Source organism: Brassica napus, chromosome C5 (assembly GCF_020379485.1).
Source record: "Brassica napus cultivar Da-Ae chromosome C5, Da-Ae, whole genome shotgun sequence".
Lineage (NCBI taxonomy): Eukaryota > Viridiplantae > Streptophyta > Magnoliopsida > Brassicales > Brassicaceae > Brassica > Brassica napus.
Window position 1 is genome coordinate 11955688 of NC_063448.1, and position 22879 is coordinate 11978566.

Consider the following 22879-nt stretch of genomic DNA (forward strand, 5'->3'; position numbering starts at 1 on the left):
TTAAGATAAAAGGGAGGACTCTCCTTGGGTAAAGGAAGAGTCGGTAACCAAAAGAGAGTAGGGATTGGGGTCAAAAGGAAAAGGAAGGGTCAAAAGGAGAGGAGCTATAGGGGTGCGGGTAGAGTTGGGTCGGTTTTCAACAGGCAGAGGAGGAAGAAGAGAAGAGGTGGGAGGAGACAAGGTTGGGTCATAGCGAGAGCGCTTAAGGGACAGTCTTAGTCGAGGGTTAGGAGGGCTAGTTTCAGTATCAACAGGGTAAGCAACAGGAGGTCGAGAGGAGGTAAGGTGGAGGGAGTTGTGGTTTGATATAGTAACTGCTTTTTCAGGAATGGTTGGGGGCAGGAGTTTTGAAGTGTTTACAGGCAAAGATGTACTAGGTGAGGGAGAGGGAACATTAGCTGATGAAGGGGAAATAGAAGACGAGGGAGTGGAGGGAGGGGCGGTTTTAGCCATTGGTTTGGGTACATAAGTTTTAGTAGAGGGATTGGGGGAAGGGTTCTTTTTTGTAGTCGGAGGAGGGGGGGCTTTATGGGGTAGCGGTAGCAAGAGACAGTTCTTTGCAATATGGCCCAGCTCTTTGCAGTGTGCACATGTAGGAGGAAGCCATGGATATGTCACTAAAACCTCCACAACCTCTCCTGATTCCCTTGTGAACTCCACGATATCTGGTGTAGGCTTCGTAAGATCCAGTTCCACTTTAACATGAGACATAGTGAGACTCACTAGATTTTTTGTGAAGTCATCTGTTTCTTTTGGTTCTCCAACGAGACCAGCAACCAAACTTAATCCCTGTTAATGGCGCAGATCAAGAGGGACTCCTGTTAGGTGCGCCCAAAGCTGGATAGAAGTCGGAGTTGGAGGCTGAGAAGAATGGAGGGACGTCCATTGGATTGCGTAGAACATAGAGTCTCCAACATACCAGTAACCTTTTTCTAATATTTTCTGCTTGAGGTAGTCACTTTGAATTCTAACCAGGACCGTCCTTTGAGCAGGATTATTGTGAATCTCCAGTTTCCTGCCTTTACCCCACATGTGATTTAACACACTTTGTATTTGACTATAGGGAGGAGACCTTCCATTGAAACAACAAACAATGAAGTCTTTATGGAGGTCTGCACCTTTTTGGAACACTGCATCAGGAATCAGAACTGAAGGACGTCCTGAAGCAGAAATGGTAACTGGAGCTAGTCTCTTGAGTGATTTGTCCTCAAATCTTCTAATCTTCTCAATGAGAGTAGGCTCAGGTGGGTTGTTTGCTGAAGCAGGAAAGGACGCATTGTTCTGCGTTTCTTCAACCAGAGGAGAAGGCATCACAGTGTCAATAATGGGGTCGGTTTCGAGGCTAGGGCGAGGGATAGTAGGGGGGGGCAAGGGCTTTGTTGGTGTGAAGGGGGGAGGAGATCTTGGGGGGAAGAACAGTGAAGTTCTTAGTTTGAGGGTTTGGTTCAAAAGTGATAACAGATCTAGGGATTTCAGATCCAGTTCCTTGATTTTGACTAGAGAGATCAGAAGCGAGCATCTCTATATCAGTAGAAGTTGTAGTCTCAGTTGAGACAGTTGGAACAGGGAGAGTAGAACGAGCCTTAGTGCTAACAGCTAAGGTCCGAGCAGTTGGAACTTTAGGGGAAAGGGGAGGGAATTGGAGCACGACAGTTGGGATTTAGGGTCGGGAGGGTCAGGTGGATGGGGAGGGATGTGGCTTTGCTCTTTACCGGCGGCGAGAGACGACGGAAACAAGGCGGAAGCACGGAGGCCAGAGGCCCGAGGATTCGACATTGGAAAGCGGGTCAGAGAGGATATTGACCTTTTATCCTGTTTACAAAGCAATATTACTTTGTGGCTGTTTAAACTTAGACAATGGTGGTCCTGCTCCGAGAGGTAGGAGGACTTACGTAATCTTTTTTTTTTCTGAGTTGGGATCAATCTTATATGAATCGCACACTCACTTATATCTTTTTGGTTCACTGAGATCATGGAACTTTCTATGCTGCTTTACTTATTTGCCTAACTATATGTGATGATCACGAATCTTATAAAATAACACTAATATGTGAATCTTTACACAACCATGTGATTGATATGTTTATGAAAGGTTGTCTAAAGTTTGTTTGTATCATATTTATCAATCAGATAACCAACATGACTATATTGTAAATAACTTGATTAGCTCTTGATAATAGAATTTGCAGTTTCACAAGTATAATTAGGACTGAGTAAAATATTTGGGATTCTAAAATTTTGAATTTATAAGTTAGAATATATAGTTCTGCTTAAGATGTTCTTTTCATATATAGTTTATTAAAAATATATATTAGAATTATATATATATATATAGTAAATAGAAGGTTACATATATATATATATATATCACATAACTTTTATTTTTAAGAATCAGAGTATTTTTCAGTTACAAAAAAAAAGAATCAGAGTATTTTACGTTTAATATGCAAGAAATCAATTACTCCACACTAATGAAAACTTTTGAAATTTGAATGCTTCCAAAACATATTCAGTATTTAATATACTTTTTGTCTAAATTTGAAAGTATTCAACACTTGGGGTGTTTATATATGTTTCACTTGGAGAAATGTGTGTTCACGAGCTTGCGAGATTCTTGAATGCATAAAGACAACGATAGTATTATTTTTGGGACCAGTTATATAACAGATACACTAATCATCCCCAGTGTACAATAATATGATTTCTAGCTACTACTGTTTCATCTCTGGTCCACTCGTTAATCTAAGCTTAAAATAAATAAGCGATCGAATAAAATAGACTAAGTACTAAAAAGAACATTATCTGAATTCTCAAGCTCCTCCACCGCTCATTAAATGTGATCCAAATAGAAAACCAAAGAACCTTAAAAAGCTAGCTGATGAATTTTAGTAGCTCTCTCCCATCAAAAGATCAATTTAAATCTATGGAAAAACCGTGAAAAACAACACGAAATGTTTGGCCAAAAAAAAAACAACAACAACACGAAATTATACAAGTCGCCATCTCTTTTTATATATAACATATTACATATATTATCTCATGTATGTGAGATATGAAAAGCCTTCCCTGACTCCCATGGAGACAATGGCCCAACGTCACCACCATCAACATCATTCCTCATACCACACCATCTCTTTTGTTTGCACTTCTTTGAAACACTACTTGCTAGTTACTAGTGGCTATATCCACCTACTTTTCCTTTTCTATAAGTTACTGTCTGTCACCATAGTTTCAGCACTACCTGAAAAAAGTTTCAAAAAGAGAGATAGCTAGGGTTTCGAGACAGCTCCAAATATCGGAGCTGGTCATGAAATCACAAGATCCATTGTAAGGGTTTTCTTATCAACACATATATCATTAGTTTTGCTGATTTGCTTGAGATCTCTTATTTTTTTTGGTTTTAGGGTTTTCTTTGCCTCGTCGTAGTATAGGATCTTCTACTACATCTACGACTTACTTTAGATCCAATATCTCTTTAATCTAATAGCCCACAAGCAAAAAAAAAAAAGTATAGGCTCTTTTCACTTCTGTGTGTTTAGGGTTTTTTCACCTTGTCTATGTCATGATTTTGTCACTAAAGATACTACTATGCATGACTGATGTATTTTTTTTTCTAAATCCCAATAGAGTTTTCTTGTTTACGGTACCCTATTTGAAAATAGTATCTTCTTTATGATTTTGGATTCTAATCTCTTGCACAAACTCTCCAGAAACTGAGGATCTCATGAGAAAATTGAATAACTCTTGGTCCAAAGCTTGTAACTACCAAGTGGTCAAACAAATTATGTTGTTTAACTAGTTGTTCTGTATATTTTCTTGTTTTATGTTATTATGCTCTGCAATGACTATGGTGGAATCTTTTCGCACATGTTTTGGAGACATGTCGTCTGCCTATGTATATATTTACTCAAGTGGTTATTATTAAAACTGCTCATATGCACACATAGCTTACATGTGTTTTTAAAAGAAAAAAAGCATTAATAATATTTTATGATTTCAATGTCTGATGAACAGTTCGTCTTCTGTCCCTCTCTTGGTAGCTTCTTCTTGACAAGACCCATCAGTAGTCTTTCTTGTAAAGTAAAGCGTCCTGCTTCCTGTGAAGTTTCAAACAAAAATCTTAGCATCCAAGCCTTGTAAGTTAATTATATATACATATATAATTAGATTATAGTTGGCATTCTATGCACTGTTGATGCATTTATAAATACATGCAATTATGTAAATAATATTTCAATGTACAAATATATATACATAGGCAGATGTCTTGGTCACATGTTTTTTTGTCGATGGTTCCTTATAAACATGTAAGTGCATGTGTTTGACACTATATCTCATATGCCTATGTATTCTTCTGTATAATCAATTGAACCCAAACTGCATTTATATAAATCTTATCCTTAGTGTTTCTAGTGTGTATATGTATGGAACAATATCAAGATAGATGTAGAAGGAGATTCTTTCAGCCCAACCATGGATAGAACAAAAAGGGAGTAGAAATATCTGCCGACTCATCCATCCAAACATTTGTGGTACAAAGAATAAAATTTTAAGATTTGATAAAAAAAAAAAAAAAAAGAATAAAATTTTAAGCCACAGTGACTGTATGAATGATGTGGGAGATGTTTTTACTAGGCCTGGGACGGATCGGATATCCGGGCAATTTTAAGGTATCCGGATCCGGATCCTTATCCGGCGGATCCATAATTTTACTATCCTTATCCGGATCCGGGGTTTTCGGATATCCGGATGTCGGATATCCTCCTAAAAATTGTAATATCCGGCGGATATCCGGATCCGGATTTGGATCCTTAAAATAAATAAAAAATAATATTAATATATATATATAAAATATTAACAATAATTTAAAATATATATATATATATAACATCTTTAATTATTTCTATGTACAATATTACAAAATTTACATAAAATTTATATATATTATTATAAAAATGAAAATATATTAAATAAAATTAATTTTTATATATAGATATTACTATTTTTGAAATATTTATTAATAAAACTTACGGATCCGGATATCCGGACTTAAAAATTAAGATATCCGGATCCGGATCCGGCTTTGACGGATCCAACATTTTACTATCCGGATCCGGATTCGGCCCCTCCGGATATCCGGATTTTCGGATCGGATCCGGATCGAATCTCGGATCGAATCCGGATCTCGGATAAAAGTCCCAGGCCTAGTTTTTACCTCTTTATCTGTGTTTGGACTGAAGGGAGCTCCTTCTCTTTCTATGTGATTCAGTTTTTCATGATATGTTAACATGTCAGAAAATATTGGCATTTTAGAGACGTTTATCACAAGTGCAAAAAGTGACATTGAATTGAATACATATTTGCATTTTCTTACCTCTCTAGAGTGATAACCTTATGGTTTAGAGTTTCGATGTCAAACAATCTATCAATTACTCACTAGCTAGTATTTTGTATTGGAAGGTATAGTCATATTTACAAGCTTTCTTCCAAGGATCTATACACCTGAAGTTATAGATACAGTTAGGATGATTTTTTTCCTTTGTCTTAGACCATCTCAAACCCCACTTCATTTTTCACTTTTTGCTTCATTTTGAAGTAAGTTTTGCTCTAACTCCACTTCATTTATTACCTCAAAATGAAGCAGTGAACAATGTTGCTTCAAATTTGAAGATCTGCTGTGCATATCTTCATTTTTTTAAGATGAATTTATTTAATTGTAAATTGATCTTTACCTTTCATTTATTCTTATATTTTTCCAAAATAAACTATATGCATTAATATAATCCAATTAGTTTCAAAATTTTGACTATTACTTTCATCTAATCAAATGTTTATATTGAAAAGCATATGAATATTCATTTTTAAAAACTTTTAACTCGATTTAAAAGAATCAAAGATATATAAGACTATTTCTTACATATAAACAATGTTGTTAACTACTTATAGAAAAAAATTATATATATGGTGTTTTTTTTACTAATTATAGTGTTTTGTGCTTATTATGATAATGTTTAATTTATATCAAATAATAAATGTGTTGGGTTATTGTGAAAACAAAATAGTTAGGTAAAAATAGTAAGTACGAAAAAGTATAAGGCTTGATTAAAAATTAATAATAAAGTGGAGACATAATATACTTGGAATATTCATTTTACAAGAAAGAAATGAAACAAACCATTAAAGTAAATGTTGCTTCATTTTTTTTCTTCATTTTGAAGAAAGTGAATTTTTGAAGATAAAAATGAAGTCAACCATCGGAGATGCTCTTTAAACAAGTGTACTCTTGTTTCCGGGAATTGAAAATGGGGATTGAAAATGACATAATATGGGGATAAGCTTGTTTTCTTGCCTTATTCGTATTTTGTAAAATAAGTAACTTTTGTACTTGCAATTTTTATGTTCCCGATGACTGGAGATGGATCATGAGAGGTTCACAACTTCACATCGTTCTTTTTAAAGACTTTTACTCCGTTCTTGCTTCTTTTTTTTTTCCCATCTGATAATATTTTCATTCAATGGAAGAATACAACATTGGATACATCAACTGGCGGATAACAGGACATCCCAAACACAAGAGCCCAAGGAAAGGCGAGTAAAACCCATATCGGGGTAGCTTACGAACATACCAAGCAGGACAGGAAACTATAAACCACAAATAAGACACATAAACTTAGACAGATCTACTCAAGAACATAAGACAATTCATAGAACATAAGACGATTCATTGCAGCATCCTCCTAAATAGCAGAAGACAGTAATCTGAATATATCGTTGCTGCCTTCGGCCCGCCAATCGATACCATCCACTTATAGAACACCAAGACACCAAGTCTTCTCAACTCGGATTTATCGTTGCCGCCTATGGCCTGCCGAACGATAACATCCACACACGAAAACAAAAACCAAGACTTCACAACCCGACAAGCCGGATTGCTTCACGATCAACGCATCTTTCGGATACGGCGTGAACGTACTCTCTCACACACACTTTGCACCTAGATAGAAGCCCACCATAAACTTCCACACAACTAAGCCTCGTCAATCAAATCACCTTACGGATACAAGCATTATCAAAACAGACCGACGAGAGATCACTGCAGCAACCACACCAAGAAAAGAAAACTGCAACAGAACTGTCAAATTCTAACCACCGAGACTGAGACACGCTCCAACTAACAGATCACTAAACGCTAACATCCGATAAACATACATAAGAAAGAAAAAAAAACACCAGAACCAAGTTCTGGTACCAACACCAAAACCATCCTTAGAGACCAAAACCAGAAAATTATGACTGCATCAATTGGGAACAAGGCTTGAAAAGGACCATCCTCCACTGTTTCAAAAAGCCGTACCTCATCAAAGACAGAGGAATGACCTTTTTCCACGTTTCACATGCCTACACCAAGGGTAGGCTACAGATCTACACCATCAGAACATCACAGAATAAACAGAGGAGCTTCGTTTTCACACTACCCATCGAAGCAGTCAAAGGCTGGTCCTTCAAAGCCGACTCCGCCTGAAGAAACAGCCCACACCACCGTACCTTGACTCCAGGTGAAGCAGGTAACCGCCGGAATCATCGCTCCACACGAGCAGATGATTAACCGGAGATACACGCCATGTCAGTGCCGAAAGCAAGACGACAGAATAGCTGAGACCAAAGAAAAGCATAGACATAACTTAAAAAAAAAAAGAAGAGGAAGACTTCCGGCGCCGGAACGCGCGCTCACGCGCCGTCCGGTCGCCAGAGTTTGAACTCAGATCTAAAAAGTAAACGAGAGGCTGTGGAGAGGATAAGGTCGGGGGAGGTGTTGAAACCCCTGTTCCGGAACGCGGTAGGCGCTAGTCGGGCGGTCGGGTTGGGCCTAGCGCCTAAAGAGAAAATCGGGGATTAATCGGAAATTATGCGGAGCGGAATTTTTAGATGGTTTACTATGTTATAAAACATGTTAATCTTTAATTGTGTATAACATTAATACATTTTCATGTTTAAGATTGTATAAAACACACAAATAGAATATATAAACTTAATATAGTGTAATTTTCATCAAAATTATGAATATAAATGATATTTATAAAATGTTAGATCAAATAAACAAATAAAAATATTATTAAAACTAAAAAAAAAAATAAAATAAAAATAAAAAAAATATAAAAAAATATAAAAAAATATAAAAAAATAAAAAAATAGATTAGGCGGCTGCCTAGGCGGCTAGGCGGTCATTTAGGCGGCTGGCGGTCATTTAGGCGGCTGGCGGTCATTTAGGCGGTCTAGGCGGAAAAAATCGGATATCCGATTTTTGAAACCGATTTGGCATAAATCGGGGCGGAAAAGTGACGCGTAGCGCCTAGACGGTCGCCTAGACGGCTAGGCGGCCGATTTTTAGAATAGGGGTTGAAACTATCACAACCTTACTCCGTTCATGCTTAAAAACCATATATAACAATAATGTTAAAAAAAAGAGGCATTTCCAAGCTAAACTCAAGCCAGAATATAACTGTAATTAACAGTATCTTTTAGCGAGTCAAATTATCAACATGACTTTGACAAATTAGAGTACAATTATAGCTTTATATGAATATGCTGTGTGAACAGAAAAACGAAGGGTCAATCCAGCTAGCCAGTCCAATCAAAAGATGAACGCACTGGTCAAATAAATTGGCTTTACATATCTGACATTTGTTTTTAATTGGCTCACACCTTTACTTTTTGGGTCAATAATTGGCTCACAACCACAGAATACCTAGTCGGATTAAACCTAAATAAATACATATTCTGAACTAACTTTTATAGACCGGTCATGCCAGAAAAGTGTAATTAAAAACTGTTTGAAAGTATATCATCAAATACTCGCATATAATTAAAATATATACATCGTCCAGGATCTCGAGCTGTTATTTTAATATTGTTTTCAAAGGTGATTGTGTGGTTCATGCAGTGTCTAGTGTCTACAATAATACATATTTGGAAACGCAGCAGGTGGATATATATATGGATACTCAGTCTCATGTGATCTCCAAAGGTGATTGTGTGGTTCATGCAGTGTCTACTATACTGTATTTCTTGTTCTATCTCGAGCATTTTTGGCGGTACATATTTTAATTGGAGCATTCACTAACAAAAAAAAAATTACAATTCATTAACTAACCAAAATTACACATTTTTCTTTTTTTCTCTTCGTATTTTTTTCTAGAGTACTTTTCTTTCTACTATCTCTACAAAACTAATTTATTTATTTTTGGTTGTTTCACAAATAAGAGCAACATCATGGACAACATATCTCACAAGAGGGTTCTGGGCACAAAATATTTATATTTAAATATAATTAAATATTAAATTAAATTTTGTTATTTTCAGAAAAACTGAACTATTAAAAAACATAGATGTGGCATGAAAAGGTCGGATGGATATCTAAAAACATCTGATTGAGATACTTTGGTGTTTCTCTCATATTTTTTTTAAAAAAATTTCTTTCCTTTTACTTCTAAGATATTACATAAAGTTCATTTGTTGTAAGTGCTCTAACTTATGCATGTAGTTTTGTTAACGATAAATTCATCTGCTTAACTTGATCTGTACATCTCATTTTATAACCTCCATTGAGATATGAGAAGTGTAGTACTTGTCGAAAAATACAACATTTAAGAGATCGTATATATATACTCATTTCGTTTCATAAAATATGCCACTTTCACATTTTCACATAAGTTAAGAAAATGATTGAAATGCATTTATATCTTTATTAATTACACATAGTCAACCAATAGTATATGAGATAAATAAAATTATTTAAAAAATTAATGTATTTTATAATAAATATTAAATTTAAAATAAATATGAATTGTATTATAATTCGAAAATGTCACTTTTTATGTAACAAGAAAAATGTTAAATAAAACTATATATGAAGCTTATGAAATATTAAATATACAGTTTAGTTTTTGTTATGTTGACTATGATGTTTCCTCATATGTAATAGACGTTGCTGAAAATGTCGACCATGAAACTAGAGCATGAAAATACAAGGAAAATAAAAGTCGACGTTTGACAACAACTTGCTTTTTATATATGAAATTGTGGTCGAATGCTACGGAAAGTTTGAAAGGTGCTAAGCGTCGTGGATTCCAAACCTACCTCTATATTCTCTCCCATTCACAAAGAATGCCACTTTGACATTTTCACACATATTAAAAAATGATTGAAATACATTTAAATTCTTATTAATTACACATATTCGACTAATAGTATTTTAGATAAATTAAATTATTTATAAAATTAATGCATTTTTAATTTTTACTAAGCTGAAAGTTGATTCGGAATTCTAAAAAGACGCTCTTTTGTAACAAAAATATATATATTAAAATGATACTCCCTCCGTTTCATATTAAGTGTCGTTTTAGAGAATTTTTTCGTTACAAAATAAGTGTCGTTTTCGATTTTCAATGCAAAATTTATTAATTTTATGCAAAATTTATTTTTCTATTGGTTGAAATACGGTTAGGTGTATAGGTAATAGTATTTTTTTTATAGGAAATGTACAAAATTAATTGTTTCCTTAATCCGTATGTTAAAACTTAAAACGACATTTATAATGAAATAGTTGGAATACTCGGTATAAAACAGAGGGATTACTTAATCCGTGTGCGATGATATCTAATTCTCACATAAAAATTTGAATTTGTTTGTGGCTGACGGACCAGCCCCTGAAAATTAATTTGGACTTCGGCCAAGGACACCCCACGTCATCCAAAAACAACAACTTGCTTTAATATTCCACAACTATTTAAGAGATTAGTTTTAACTCTTAACTCAAAACAGAATCGAAGTGATAATTTGGTCCAGCCTCCCTCTCTCGGAAATTGGTTATTTTATCTTTCTTTTACTGTTGGTGCGCATTGAACAAAGTGAGTGTATTGGGGTCCTCCCTCTCTAATCTCTATAGCAAAATCCCGCAAAATCACCTTTCCCAAATATGGATCGGTTTGACACCAAAGTGATATACCATTTTTGGTATAAAGAGCCATTTTTCACAACATGCAAATCGAACGTTAGTCAATTCATGTTTAAAAGTATAGTGTAGAAATGACTGCAACCTCAATGGTAGTTTCTTAAAATTCTAAAGTTATATATTGATGTATGTATATAAGAGTATACTAAAATTTTTAGAAACCCAAACCAATAACATATAATTAACATATTATTGGTTGGGTTTCCAAAATTTTAGTATACTCTTATATACATACATCAATATATAACTTTAGAATTATATGGTAAAAAAATATTATTGGAGGTGTTCTAACGATAGAGTGAAACTTGGGAAGATTTTTTTTTCTCATTTGACCAATAAATGAAGTGTTAGATTCACTAGTATGTGATATTGTTTGTGAATGTATTGATGATGGGTTTTGAATTTTATTTAGAAGTTACGAGCTGCAAATATAATTTCCAGGCTAATGTGGGTTTGATCATGGTATAGTTACTACATGAGATACTTCTTGAAGTTCTGATTATTAGATATGTTTATAAAATAATGACTATGACGACTGCGTAAAATGAAAATGCTATCTGAACAATTGTAGATCCTTCTTCTCTGAAGTATTGATCTCACTCAAAACTTCTTGCTTTACTTTGTGGCTAGCTAGGTGCTTATGATGATCCCAGAAGCTTTTGCTGCCTGCATTGTCTTTGCCCTGGTTTTGTTTTGGAATGACAAACTTTAAAATTTACTCTCTCTTTTTCAGGTCAAGTGATTCTGTTTTCCAGGGTTCTTGATATCACAGGCCTATAGTTCTCTTTATATTTCATGTGTTTTATCGATTTCTTGACATGAAAGTAGTGGTATAGCATTACAACTGATCCCAAAAAATGAGCTCAACTGTTTCAAATCGTTATGGTGGTAATGTCTCCCGTAGTATCAGCACTTCTGGCTCTTTTGTGCATCCAGAGTTAGAATCCAACGAAAATAATGAAGCCGAGTTGGTTTCTGTTTCCTGGAATCAGGATTCCAGTTGTTTTGTTGCTGGAACGAGTCATGGTTTCCGTATTATATAATTGTGAACCTTTTGAAAGAAACTTGATGGGCCTAATACTGCTTCATCAGATTGAAACTCAAGCAAATCCAAGATGCATCTTTAATGGCTTGCTATAGTCTTCATCTTGGAAAGATTCGAGTTAGACATTTTGACCTTAATATGGTGCTAACCATAAAAGCCCATGACACTACTATTGCAAGCATGACCTTGACACTGGATGGTTTATTGCTCGCAACTTCCGGTACAAAAGGCACTACATCATTTCTTTTGTGATCAAAAGTACTGTAACATCCCCATTTCTTGTATATGTGAAAAGAGTTAAAGAGAATTGATTTGGTACTATGTTACTACAAAGTGCACTTATCTTTTCGGAAGCACATCCATTTATAACTCCACAGTTAAGTGTGCTTGAGCTGAAATAGTAGAAGGATGGGTAACCTTCGAGAAGTGATTCGCGATACCATGCGAGTAAGACCAAAACAAAAAAAAATGTCATGTGATGATTGCAGGATCAGTAAACATGATTTTCGAGCCTCCGGAAAATTAACGCACATCCCGTCAGACGGGATAGAGCCACGGACCGAGTGAGCAGGCGTGGGTGGCCCATTAGCCGTGGTCCAGCGTTACAAGTACTTTGTCATATCAGATGTTGGACAACTGTATACTGTTCAGACGTATGAGTTGTAACTGGTAAACCTGCTTTCTGAAAAGCCTTATGAAATTTATTGATAGAAACTTGCTACTAAGCAGATTCCACTTTGATGTTCATTACCAATACGTACTAGATGCGATTTAATGCTGTTTCTTTACGGGTAAGAAGAGGAGTGGACAGAGTAGATATTTATAGCACTGCACTTTCACAAAACCTGCAGTGGCTGGCAGTATCCACTACTATCCGGCGACAAGAGGATGTTTGCCTTTTCTCTCTCTTAGAGTTAGAGTGGTTGGGGAGGATTCTCATTCCACTGAAAACGAAGCTCTTCTGACACAACCGAGATAAGTAGGATTCATGCTCCTACCTCTCTACAGAAACTCTGTACATAACAATGTCTAAGTAAATAGATTTGTTGAGACTTGCATACGACTTAATGCATTGCACATTTGCTACTTCCAGTGAAAAACCTGCGTTGTTATTGCTTGGGACTATAAACGTAGAGCTATATGTCAAGATTCATCCCCATCAGCTTGCTTATAAACATCATGTTATGAAAATTTTCTAGCAACACCATATAGAAAGTAATTAACAGTTTGATCAAATTACCTAAGAAACCAAATGGGACCTCTTATCATATCAAATACATATATATATATATATAGTCTACAAAGTTTCAGATAATCCACAAGCCTTGTTGCCACATTTATTATTATTCAGGACTAAGAAGTGTGATCCAAATGGAGGATCAATGGAAATGGAGCCATTTGGGATGGAGATATTTGGGATAGATATATCAGAGCCTGGCTTGGACATATTTATTTGAAACATTTGAATGACAGCCCCATTTTAAAAAAATTATGTAAATGTATATATATATATAAATTTTGATATAATAGTATAAAATATTAATCAGAAAAGTAGATAAAAATGTAATTTATAAAATTTTAGTTTTGGAAATGGTTATAAAATATTACATAAATTTTAGATAAATTTTATATTGATATTTGAATCATTCGTTTAGAGAAACTTGCAAAATTTATAAATTAATAATAAATAATTCATAAGTATTTTTTTCATTTTGTGTAGGGCTCCGAAAACTTCTGGTCCGACTCTGCTCCTGACATATAGTCCCTACCATAAGAAGCTGCACCAGCTCCTAGTCCTGGTCCAGTCCTTGCATCTCCTCTTCCTGCTCCTTCCGATGATGATGATGATGGAATGTTCACAGCGTTCTCTGACCTCGGCATGTAGCCTGCGTTCCAAGTTGCTTGTGGTGGTGGTGGCTGCATTGGTGGAGGAGGATAGTAAGGTGGCTGCATTGGTGGAGGAGGATATGAAGGTGGCTGCATTGGTGCAGAAGGATAGTAAGGTTGCTGCATTGGTGGAGGTTGTTGCATTTGTGGAGGAGGATAGTAAGATTGTTGCATTGGTGGAGGGGGATAGTAAGATTGCTGCATTTGCGAGGAAGCACTGTTCGTTAGAGGATTAGGCATTGGTGGGTTGTGGTTATCTGGCAGGACGGAGAATGAGTTTAAATTGTTTGGCTGGTTCAGTGAAGCAAATGAATGCTGTGATGAACCGACCATGTAACCAGAGTTGTTAGAGAGCATGACTCCTCCAAAATCTCCTGAGAAGAAGAAGAACAACAACAAGAATGATGAGAATTCTCTTACAAACAAACCCAAGAAGCAGCAGAGTTGGTGTCATTATGTAGATTGATCCCATTAGACACACACCCATCTACACTCAGTTCATTCTACAGATTCTAGCGAGATTCTAGGTAAAAAAAGGTTTAAACTTTTAATCAGGGTGGTCCAGACAAATGCCTAAGAAACATAATGACAGTATCATAAACTCAAGAGACATTACCAGTAAAACCTGCAAAGTCTTGTCTTTCAGCAGATATACGGATCGAAACATTAACAAACCCTTGAGGCTTACTTGAGTTCGTCTTCCTAAGCTGATAGCTTCGAGTTTCTTCAACAACAGAACTCGAAGAACTCTGGTTCTTATACTTAGCTAGAAACTCCTTCAAGGGAACAGTAGCAGAGCCATGAAGCTTCTTCGTTAAGAAGATTGGCTCTCTGCTATAAACCTCAACGTTCAAGGCATGAATCTTGGAATCATCATCATCGTGGAGTGAAGTAATGAACTTTGTTCTCCAAAGAGGGTTGTCTGATCTTGAATCATCGATTGTGGTGCAGTATTTATCTTTTGGATCGATCCATCCAACAGCGAACCATTGATGTTTTAGTAGTGAGGATCCAAATCCGGATCCAACAAGAAGTTGTCGTGCTGATATCAAACAGATTTCAATAAGTATTTTGCCCATTGGTTTGGATTTGGTGTGACGAGAAGGTATAAAGTTTGCAACGTTAGAGAATAACTCAAAACTAAGATTCTCTCTAAACAATCTCTAAAACTCATAAGTTTTATTACAATTTGACATTTTCTTATATACAAGTTAAGATAATTACTAATCTCATTAGGTAACATATATTTAGATGACTCATAAATATTCTATCTAATCCTAATCCATGACTCCTACATAGAAACCATGACTCGATAAGATTTGAAAACTTGTGATTCAAGCTTTCTTCAAACTAAGTCAACAGTTCGCAGAGACTCAAAATATACTAAACATACACTTGTGTATGCGAAAATTTAATTTTTGATAATCAATATTTTTAAATCTAATCAAATTCATTTGCATTAAAGTCAAGCAGGTGCAATTTTAAAACAATTTTTCTTAGTAATGCTATGATGAGATTAATCAAGTGCGTCCTTACTCCTTACTCAGTTTAGCCTTAGTCCAACGGCACGGCGAATCCTTCCACCAGATATAAACGACAAGCGGTGTTATCTCCAATTTAAGAAACGACACACATGTGAAATCTAGCTTTATGGTGGTTAAAGAGCCGATAGCTTGCGGCCCACTTAGGCTCAAAACAAACATTGTAAAACCTTTGCTGTAAAACATTGTATGGAGTACTGATCTCACTCAAAACTTCTTGTTTTACTTTGTGTCTAGGTGCTTTACTTATGAATTATGATAGTCCCAGAATCTTTTGTTGTTTCATTGTCTTTGCCCTGATTTTGTTTTGGATATATTTATGTTTTGGCATCCATCTATTTCAGGTCTAAGCTTTTCTGCTGGGTGTTTCTTGATATCACATGCCTCAGTTCTGTTTATTTTTCTTAGTTGTATCGCTTTTTGGATATGAAAGTGGTATAGCATTCCAACTGACCCCCACCCCCACCCCCCCCCCCCCCCCCCCCACTCAAAAAAAAAAATGACCTCAGATGTATCAAATCCTGAAGGACCCTGCAGACAGGTGCTTATGGTTGTAAAGGCTCCTGCAGTAGCACCCCTGGTTGCGTAATGAAAAAGATGGAGCAGAGTTAGTTTTTCTGTCCTGGAATCAGGATTCCATTTTATAAAGACAGAACCAACCGAGATAAGTCGGATTCATGCTCCTACTACTCTATAAAGCTCTGTAAAATAAAAATTTCTATGTGATATAGATTTAGTGAAACTGCATACCGATTGAGTTCATTGCACATTTGCTACTTCCAGTGAAAAACCAACGTTATTATTGCTTGGGACTATATACATAGAGCTATATGTCAAGATTCATCCCCATCAATTTGCTTATAAACATCATGTTTTGAAAATTTTCTAACAACACCATATAGAAAGTAATTAACAGTTTGATCAAATTACCTAAGAAACCAAGTGGGACCTCTTATCATATCAAATACATATATAGTCTACAAAGTTTCAGATAATCCACAAGCCTTATATTATTATTCAAGACTCAGGAATGTGTTACATATCAAATACATATATAGTCTACAAAGTTTCAGATAATCCACAAGCCTTATATTATTATTCAGGACTCAGGAATGTGTTACTAATGGAGGGTAAATGGAAATTGAGATATTTGGGAGTGATAAGTCGAATCTTCCTGACCAGAGCCGGGTTGGACATATTTATTTGAAACATTTGAACGAGCCCCTCACTTTATAAGCCCCTTTTATAAAAAAATAATATATATATATATATATATATATATATATACATATATATGTATATATAGTTTTGATATAATAGTATACATATTAATTAGAAAAGTAGATAAAACTGTAATTTATAAAATTTTAGTTTATAGAAATGATTATAAAATATTTGATAAATTTTATATTAGTACTGATATTTGAATCTATTTTATACTCAAAATATTCTTTTTAAAGAAATGCCCCCAACCCAAAATTTAAGTATAATGAAGAATTGTTTTGCGCCCCCAACAAAATTTAGGTTGCTGCACTAGTGGAGGAGTAAGGTTGTTGCGTTTGGATTAGGCATTGGGAAGTAGTGGTTATCTGGCGGGACTGAGAATGAGTTTGAACTGTTTGGCTGGTTCAATGTAGCAAATGTATGCTGTTATGAACCGGCCATGTCGTTTTGCCCTGAAAAGTTATAACGGGAGTTGGTAGAGATTGATGACTCCTCCTGCACAAGAGAAGAAGAAGAAGAACAAAAACAAGAAGGATTAGTATTCTCTTTTAAGACAAACCCAAACTTTACTAGTGAGCTTGTCGATACAAGGGTTCAAACTTTTAATCAGGAAAAAAAAAAAAACTTTTAATCAGGGTTTAGTGTCTCATGGTCCAGACAGTAGACATTACCAGCAGAACCTTCAAAGTCTTGTTTTTCAGCAGCTATACGAATAGACACATTAACAGACCCTTGAGGCTTACTTGAGTTCTCTTTCGTGAGCTGACAGCTTATGGTTTCCTCAAAAACAGAACCAGAAGAACTCTTCTGGTTCTTATACTTAGTAAAAAACTCTTTCAAGGGAACAAAAACAGAGCCATGAAACTTCTTCGTTAAGAAGATTGGTTTTCTGCTATAAACCTCAGCGTACAAGGCATGAATCATTGAATTGTCATCATCGTCGAGTGAAGTAATGACCCTTGTTCTCGAATGAGGGTTGTCTGATCTTGAAGCACTGACGGTCGTGCAAAACTTGTTTTTTGGATCGATCCATCCAACGGCGTGCAATTGGTGTTTCAGTAGTGAGCATCCGAATCCGGGTCCGATGCGGAGTCCTCTTGCTGATATCAAACAGATTTCGATAAAGGTTTCGCCCATTTGGTTTGGATTTGAGGTGACGAGAAGGTATAAAGTTTGGAGCTTTTTTTTATAAATCTTGGATTTGAGGTGACTCGAAGGTATAAAGTTTGAAATGATGTCACAACTTGATATCCTCTTATACAGAAGGTTTAGATAAGTAGTAATCTCATCATTAGGTAATATATATCTAGATAACTCCTAAATATTCTATCAAATCTTAATCCGTGACTCCTATATAGAAACCATGACTCATAATACCAGGAAAACTTGTGACTCAAGCTTTCTTTTGTCAAGACTCAAAATATACTAACATACTTTTCATCACAATTTGATATCTTCTTATATAGAAAGTTCGGATAGTTACTAATCTTATCATTAGGTAATATATATTTAGATAACACCTAAATATTCTATCTAATCCTAATCCATGACTAGGTATGATAAACTTGTGACCTCAAGCTTTCTTCATACTTAAGTCAACTGTTTATAGATACTCAAAATATACTAACGTACTTGTGTGTCCTAAACTGATTGATTACGCGAAAAGTTAATTTTTGATAATCAATATTTTAAATCTAATCAAATTCATTTGCATTAAAGTCAAAGCAAGTACAATTTTAAATGTGGTTTTTACTTAGTTTACTTTTACCCAGCCAAATGTATGATTCTTAAGGTGAGGGGAAAATATTCACGTCCATTCTTGAATTCTGGTTGCTTAAAACAATAACTATACTGTTTACTTTGTTAGTAATGCTATGATGAGATTAATCAAGTGCGTCGTTACTCAATTTTGCCTTCGTCCCAACGGCCAGGGGAATGAATCCTTCCACCAAATATAAACGACGAGCGGTTTTATATCTAGTCTAAGAAACGGCACACATGTAAAATCTAGCTTATTGGTGGTTAAAGAGCCAATAGCTTGCAGCCCACGTAGGCTCAAAACAAACATTGTAAAACTTTTGCTGTATGGAGTATTGATCTGATCTCACTCAAAAACTTTCTTGCTTTACTTTTGTGCCTAGGTGCTTATTAGGATAGTCCCAGAATCTTTTGTTGTTTCAGTTTTGTTTCATCTGAATGAAACTCGAGCAAAACCAAGAGGATTGTGTTGCCTTTCTCATCACTCAAATACATCTGTTCTGGCTTTGCTTTGGTCTTCTTCATCTTGGAGAGATTCGAGTTGAACATTTTGGCTGTACTATGGTACAAACCATACATGCCCATGATGCATGCGTACACGGTTGCTATCACCAGCATGGATGGAATTTATCATAAGCCCATTCTGATTTCTTGTAGAAAATTTCACTTCATTGTGTATATATGATTATTACCCTCAGATCTCTCCTCAATGTTTATTCATTATTTTTTTTCTTGGGGCCGCTAGAATTTATCGGATTCATGCTCCTACCACTCCACAAAGCTCTGTAAATAACAATGTCTACGTGAAATAGATTTGGTGAGACTGCATACGATATAATTCATTTCACATTTGCCAATTCCAGTGAAGGACCTGCATTATTATTGCTCGTGACTATAGCTCTACATATCAAGATTCATCCCCCATTAGTTTGCTTATAAACATCATGTAAATTTTCAAACAACACCATATAACAAGTTTGATGGAATTCCCTGGAAACCAAATTGGGACCTCTTATCATATCAAATACATAATATAAAGTCTCACAACCTATGCCAAATCAAGTTGTTACCACATGAGTGTGCTCAAAATGGAGGATCAATGGAAATGGAGCCATTTGGGATGGAGACATTTGGGAGAGAGATATTTGGGATGGAGACATTTGGGAGAGATAAGCTGGTAGGTAAGTCGAATCCTCCTGATAGATAGTCCCTGCCATAGAAAGCTGCAGCAGCTCCAACTATTGCACCAGCTCCCAGTCCTGCAGAACCCCCTGGTCCAGGCCTTGTATACCCTCTTCCTGCCCCTCCAGATGATGATGATGATGGAATGTTCACAGCGTTCTCCGACCTCGGTATGTATGAAGGCATGTAGCCTGCGTTAGAAGTTGATGGTGGTGGAGGAGGATAGTAAGGTTGCTGCATTGGTGGAGGAGGAGGATAGTAAGGTTGCTGCATTTGTGGGGAAGCGTTGTTCGTTAGAGGATTAAGCATTGGTGAGTGGTGCTTATCTGGCTGGACTGAGAATGGCTTTGGATTGCTTGGCTGGTTCAATGAAGCAAATGGATGCTGCGATGAACCGGACATGTAGTTTTGCCCTGAAGTGTTGTTATAACCGGAGTTGTTAGAGAGCATGACTCCTCCAAAATCTCCTGCACAAGAGAATAAGAAGAACAATGATGAGTGTTCTCAGCAAAGTTGCTGTCTTTCAATACATTGATCCCAATAGACACATACCCATTTACACTTAGTTCATTTTAGCAAGCTTCTATGTAGAAAGGTTCAAACTTTCAATCAGGGTTAACTGTCTCATGGTCCAAACTAACATAGTTTCAGTGAGACATTTACCAGTAAAACCACCAAAGTCTTGTCTTTCAGCAGATACACGAATCGACACATCAACAAACCCTTGAGCCTTACTTGAGTTCACCTTCCTAAGCTGATAGCTTCCGGTTTCCTCAACAACCGAACTCTGTTTCTTATACTTAGCAAGAAACTCCTTCAAGGAGACAGTAGCAGAGCCATGAAGCTTCTTCCTCAAGAAGATTGGTTCTCTGCTATAAACCTCAACGTGCAAGGCCTGAATCTTGGAATCATCATCATCATCATCACCGTCGTCGAGTAAAGCAGCGAACTTTGTTCTCCAAAGAGGGTTGTCTGATCTCGAAGCGTCGATGGTCGTGCAATACTTGGATTCTGGATCGATCCATCCGACAGCGTACCATTGGTGTTTCAGCAGCGAGGATCCGAATCCGGTTCCGACGCGGAGTCCTCTTGCTGATATCAAACAGATTTCGATTAGGGTTTTCCCCATTGATTGATTCGAGGTTACGAGAAGGTATATAAAGTTTGGAACTTTTTTAGAAATCTTAGGGGTTGAGTTCTTTGTTTCGACAATGGACTGAGAGTGTGAAAGAGTAAAGGGGAAAATGAGAAACTTCGGAGTAACAACCCAAATGACTGGTTAATGTTTTCTGCAGTTTGTAATCTTACACTAAATCTAGGTTTCAAGTTCCAGAAAGAGCAATTTATTCAACAATTATGCAGACTACAGAAGAAAAGTTTATAAGGGATCTTCAACATGGTGCAAGTAAATCTTGCCAGACGTGGATCTTCATAGGACGGCTCAGGTAATGCAGTTAGACGTAAGTCTTCATAAGGTAGGTAGTATTGTCGGTTGTCAAATCGTCTATGTAATCTTTATTATATCATAATCGTAAGATTATAATAAATCAGCGTTAAAAAAAAACAACGAGGATGACTCACATCATAGCCTTTTTGACGTCATTATTAATTAAAAAATTATTCAGCTAAAAATAAAAATATTTTGATGAAAAACTCTCCAACAAAAAAAAAAATTCACAAGTGATAATTTATATAAATGTTTTGACTCATCCATTTATTATTATTTTTTGGAGACCCCCATTGATAATGTTTTTATTTTTATCAAAAATTAAATTTTATATTAAAATGTTCTCCAACTTAAAATGATTAAGATTAAATTCCTTTATTAGTACAGTAATTGTCTAATGCTTGAACGCCCTATAATCTATATTATAATAGATCAGTTTTTGCTCACTCCTCAGCGCGCCACGTCATCGTTTTGTGGGTCTCACTTTTAAAAAGTGTAAAAAAGTGTCAAGCTCATGGTTCGAACCCGGGTTATTGAGATATAAACACAAACATTTATACCACTAAGCTAACTGATACCTTTGTACATTGATGGCCGAACCTAATATATATTTATGAAGGTCGGAAGCCCTTGCTTCTTCGGCTTCCTCTGAGGGTCGGACCTACAAGTGTGTTATGGTTTCATTTTTAAATGAGATTCATCACGTTATATGAAAAAAGCTTAAGTTTGCAACAATTATGGTTTTCCTATATTGTAAACTGTTGTAGTTTAATATGAGTTTTTTTCATCATTGTCTCAAACAAGTCTGAGTTACAGAGTTGCGCCGTGTATATGTTTGTAATCTATTTTTTTCACCGGTGAACTCTTCATGTCCCCATCTTAAATCGTTTGATCATAAATGTTCCTGATTTGTAGCCCCTCTGTAAACCATATATATGATTCTCATCTTTGATGAACTCAATCTGCATCTCCACAAAACTCATTGATTCCTCTTAGCTTTAACCATCTTCTAGAAAATGTTTCTCTCTGCCTCTCCAGTTCGTCAAACCGGCGTCCCGGCGTCCGTCACTCAACCTTCGAGTCTCTCTGTCTTGGTCTTAGTAGTCAGAGAATAGCCTCTGGCTTCCTCCGCTTATGGGATTCCCTGAACTTCAAGAAAGACAGGGAGTTTGTGGGAATCACGGTTCTTTTCCTCGATGAAAAGGTAAGTTAATCTTCGATCTATCACACTTATTTAACATAATAGTTTTAATTTATTTCCTGATTCTTTGTTGGATAATACTATTTGCAGATTCCGTGATTCATGGGTTTACTCCCGTTGGACATGCTAATCATTACATGCCATCTTTGAAAGCAGATTCCATTGTGAAAGTCGATCGTTTTGAGGTTGCTAGGTGCTCCAAGTGATTGCGAACACAAACCTAGAAATTGGTAAACATAGCATATTTGGCAGCTCCAAGCAAGATTACAATCGGACAAATTCAAGTGGAATGACATACCAACAACTGAAACTGGTAATTAGTCAACAACTTATCCCATATTTTCCTTATCTGAAAAAATCTACTGTGTTTCTGATCTATTTTTTCATCTACGCAACTTTAGCCTCTGTCATGGATAGCTCTCTCCCAAGGATTGCATTGACTATGGCTTCTGGGAAGAAAAAAATCTTGCTCCTGAAAAAAGACCGTGACAACTCTGTTGTAAGATTTTAGTTTGTGCAGAACAAAAAACCTTGATTTATTTTCTATTTAGTATAGTGATAGTTGTTGACAATCATAAATTAT

The 22879-nt window shown here is 35.9% G+C and overlaps 4 protein-coding genes across 4 annotated transcripts; all 4 read right to left on the bottom strand.

Moving 5' to 3' along the window:
• On the bottom strand, positions 1-711 carry LOC125587085 (extensin-like). The gene has a single exon (XM_048757223.1). It carries the CDS (start codon positions 709-711, stop codon positions 1-3), a length of 711 nt encoding a protein of 236 aa, XP_048613180.1.
• A 12490-nt stretch (positions 712-13201) lies between these two features.
• Positions 13202-15609, bottom strand: LOC106355498 (probable inactive serine/threonine-protein kinase slob2). Its single transcript, XM_013795437.3, has 2 exons — positions 14560-15609; positions 13202-14317 (listed from the first exon to the last, which is right to left on the bottom strand). Exons 1-2 carry the CDS (start codon positions 15020-15022, stop codon positions 13764-13766), a joined length of 1017 nt encoding a protein of 338 aa, XP_013650891.2. The 5' UTR covers positions 15023-15609; the 3' UTR covers positions 13202-13763.
• A 1347-nt stretch (positions 15610-16956) lies between these two features.
• LOC106355499 lies at positions 16957-18290 on the bottom strand. The gene is made up of 2 exons (XM_022697517.2): positions 17380-18290; positions 16957-17203 (listed from the first exon to the last, which is right to left on the bottom strand). Exons 1-2 carry the CDS (start codon positions 17843-17845, stop codon positions 17169-17171), a joined length of 501 nt encoding a protein of 166 aa, XP_022553238.2. The 5' UTR covers positions 17846-18290; the 3' UTR covers positions 16957-17168.
• Positions 18291-19367: 1077 nt separating this feature from the next.
• On the bottom strand, positions 19368-20899 carry LOC106352769 (protein SRC2 homolog). The gene is made up of 2 exons (XM_013792398.3): positions 20312-20899; positions 19368-20115 (listed from the first exon to the last, which is right to left on the bottom strand). The coding sequence occupies exons 1-2, from the start codon at positions 20775-20777 to the stop codon at positions 19550-19552; spliced, it is 1032 nt and encodes a 343-aa protein (XP_013647852.2). The 5' UTR covers positions 20778-20899; the 3' UTR covers positions 19368-19549.
• Positions 20900-22879: the final 1980 nt, after the last annotated feature.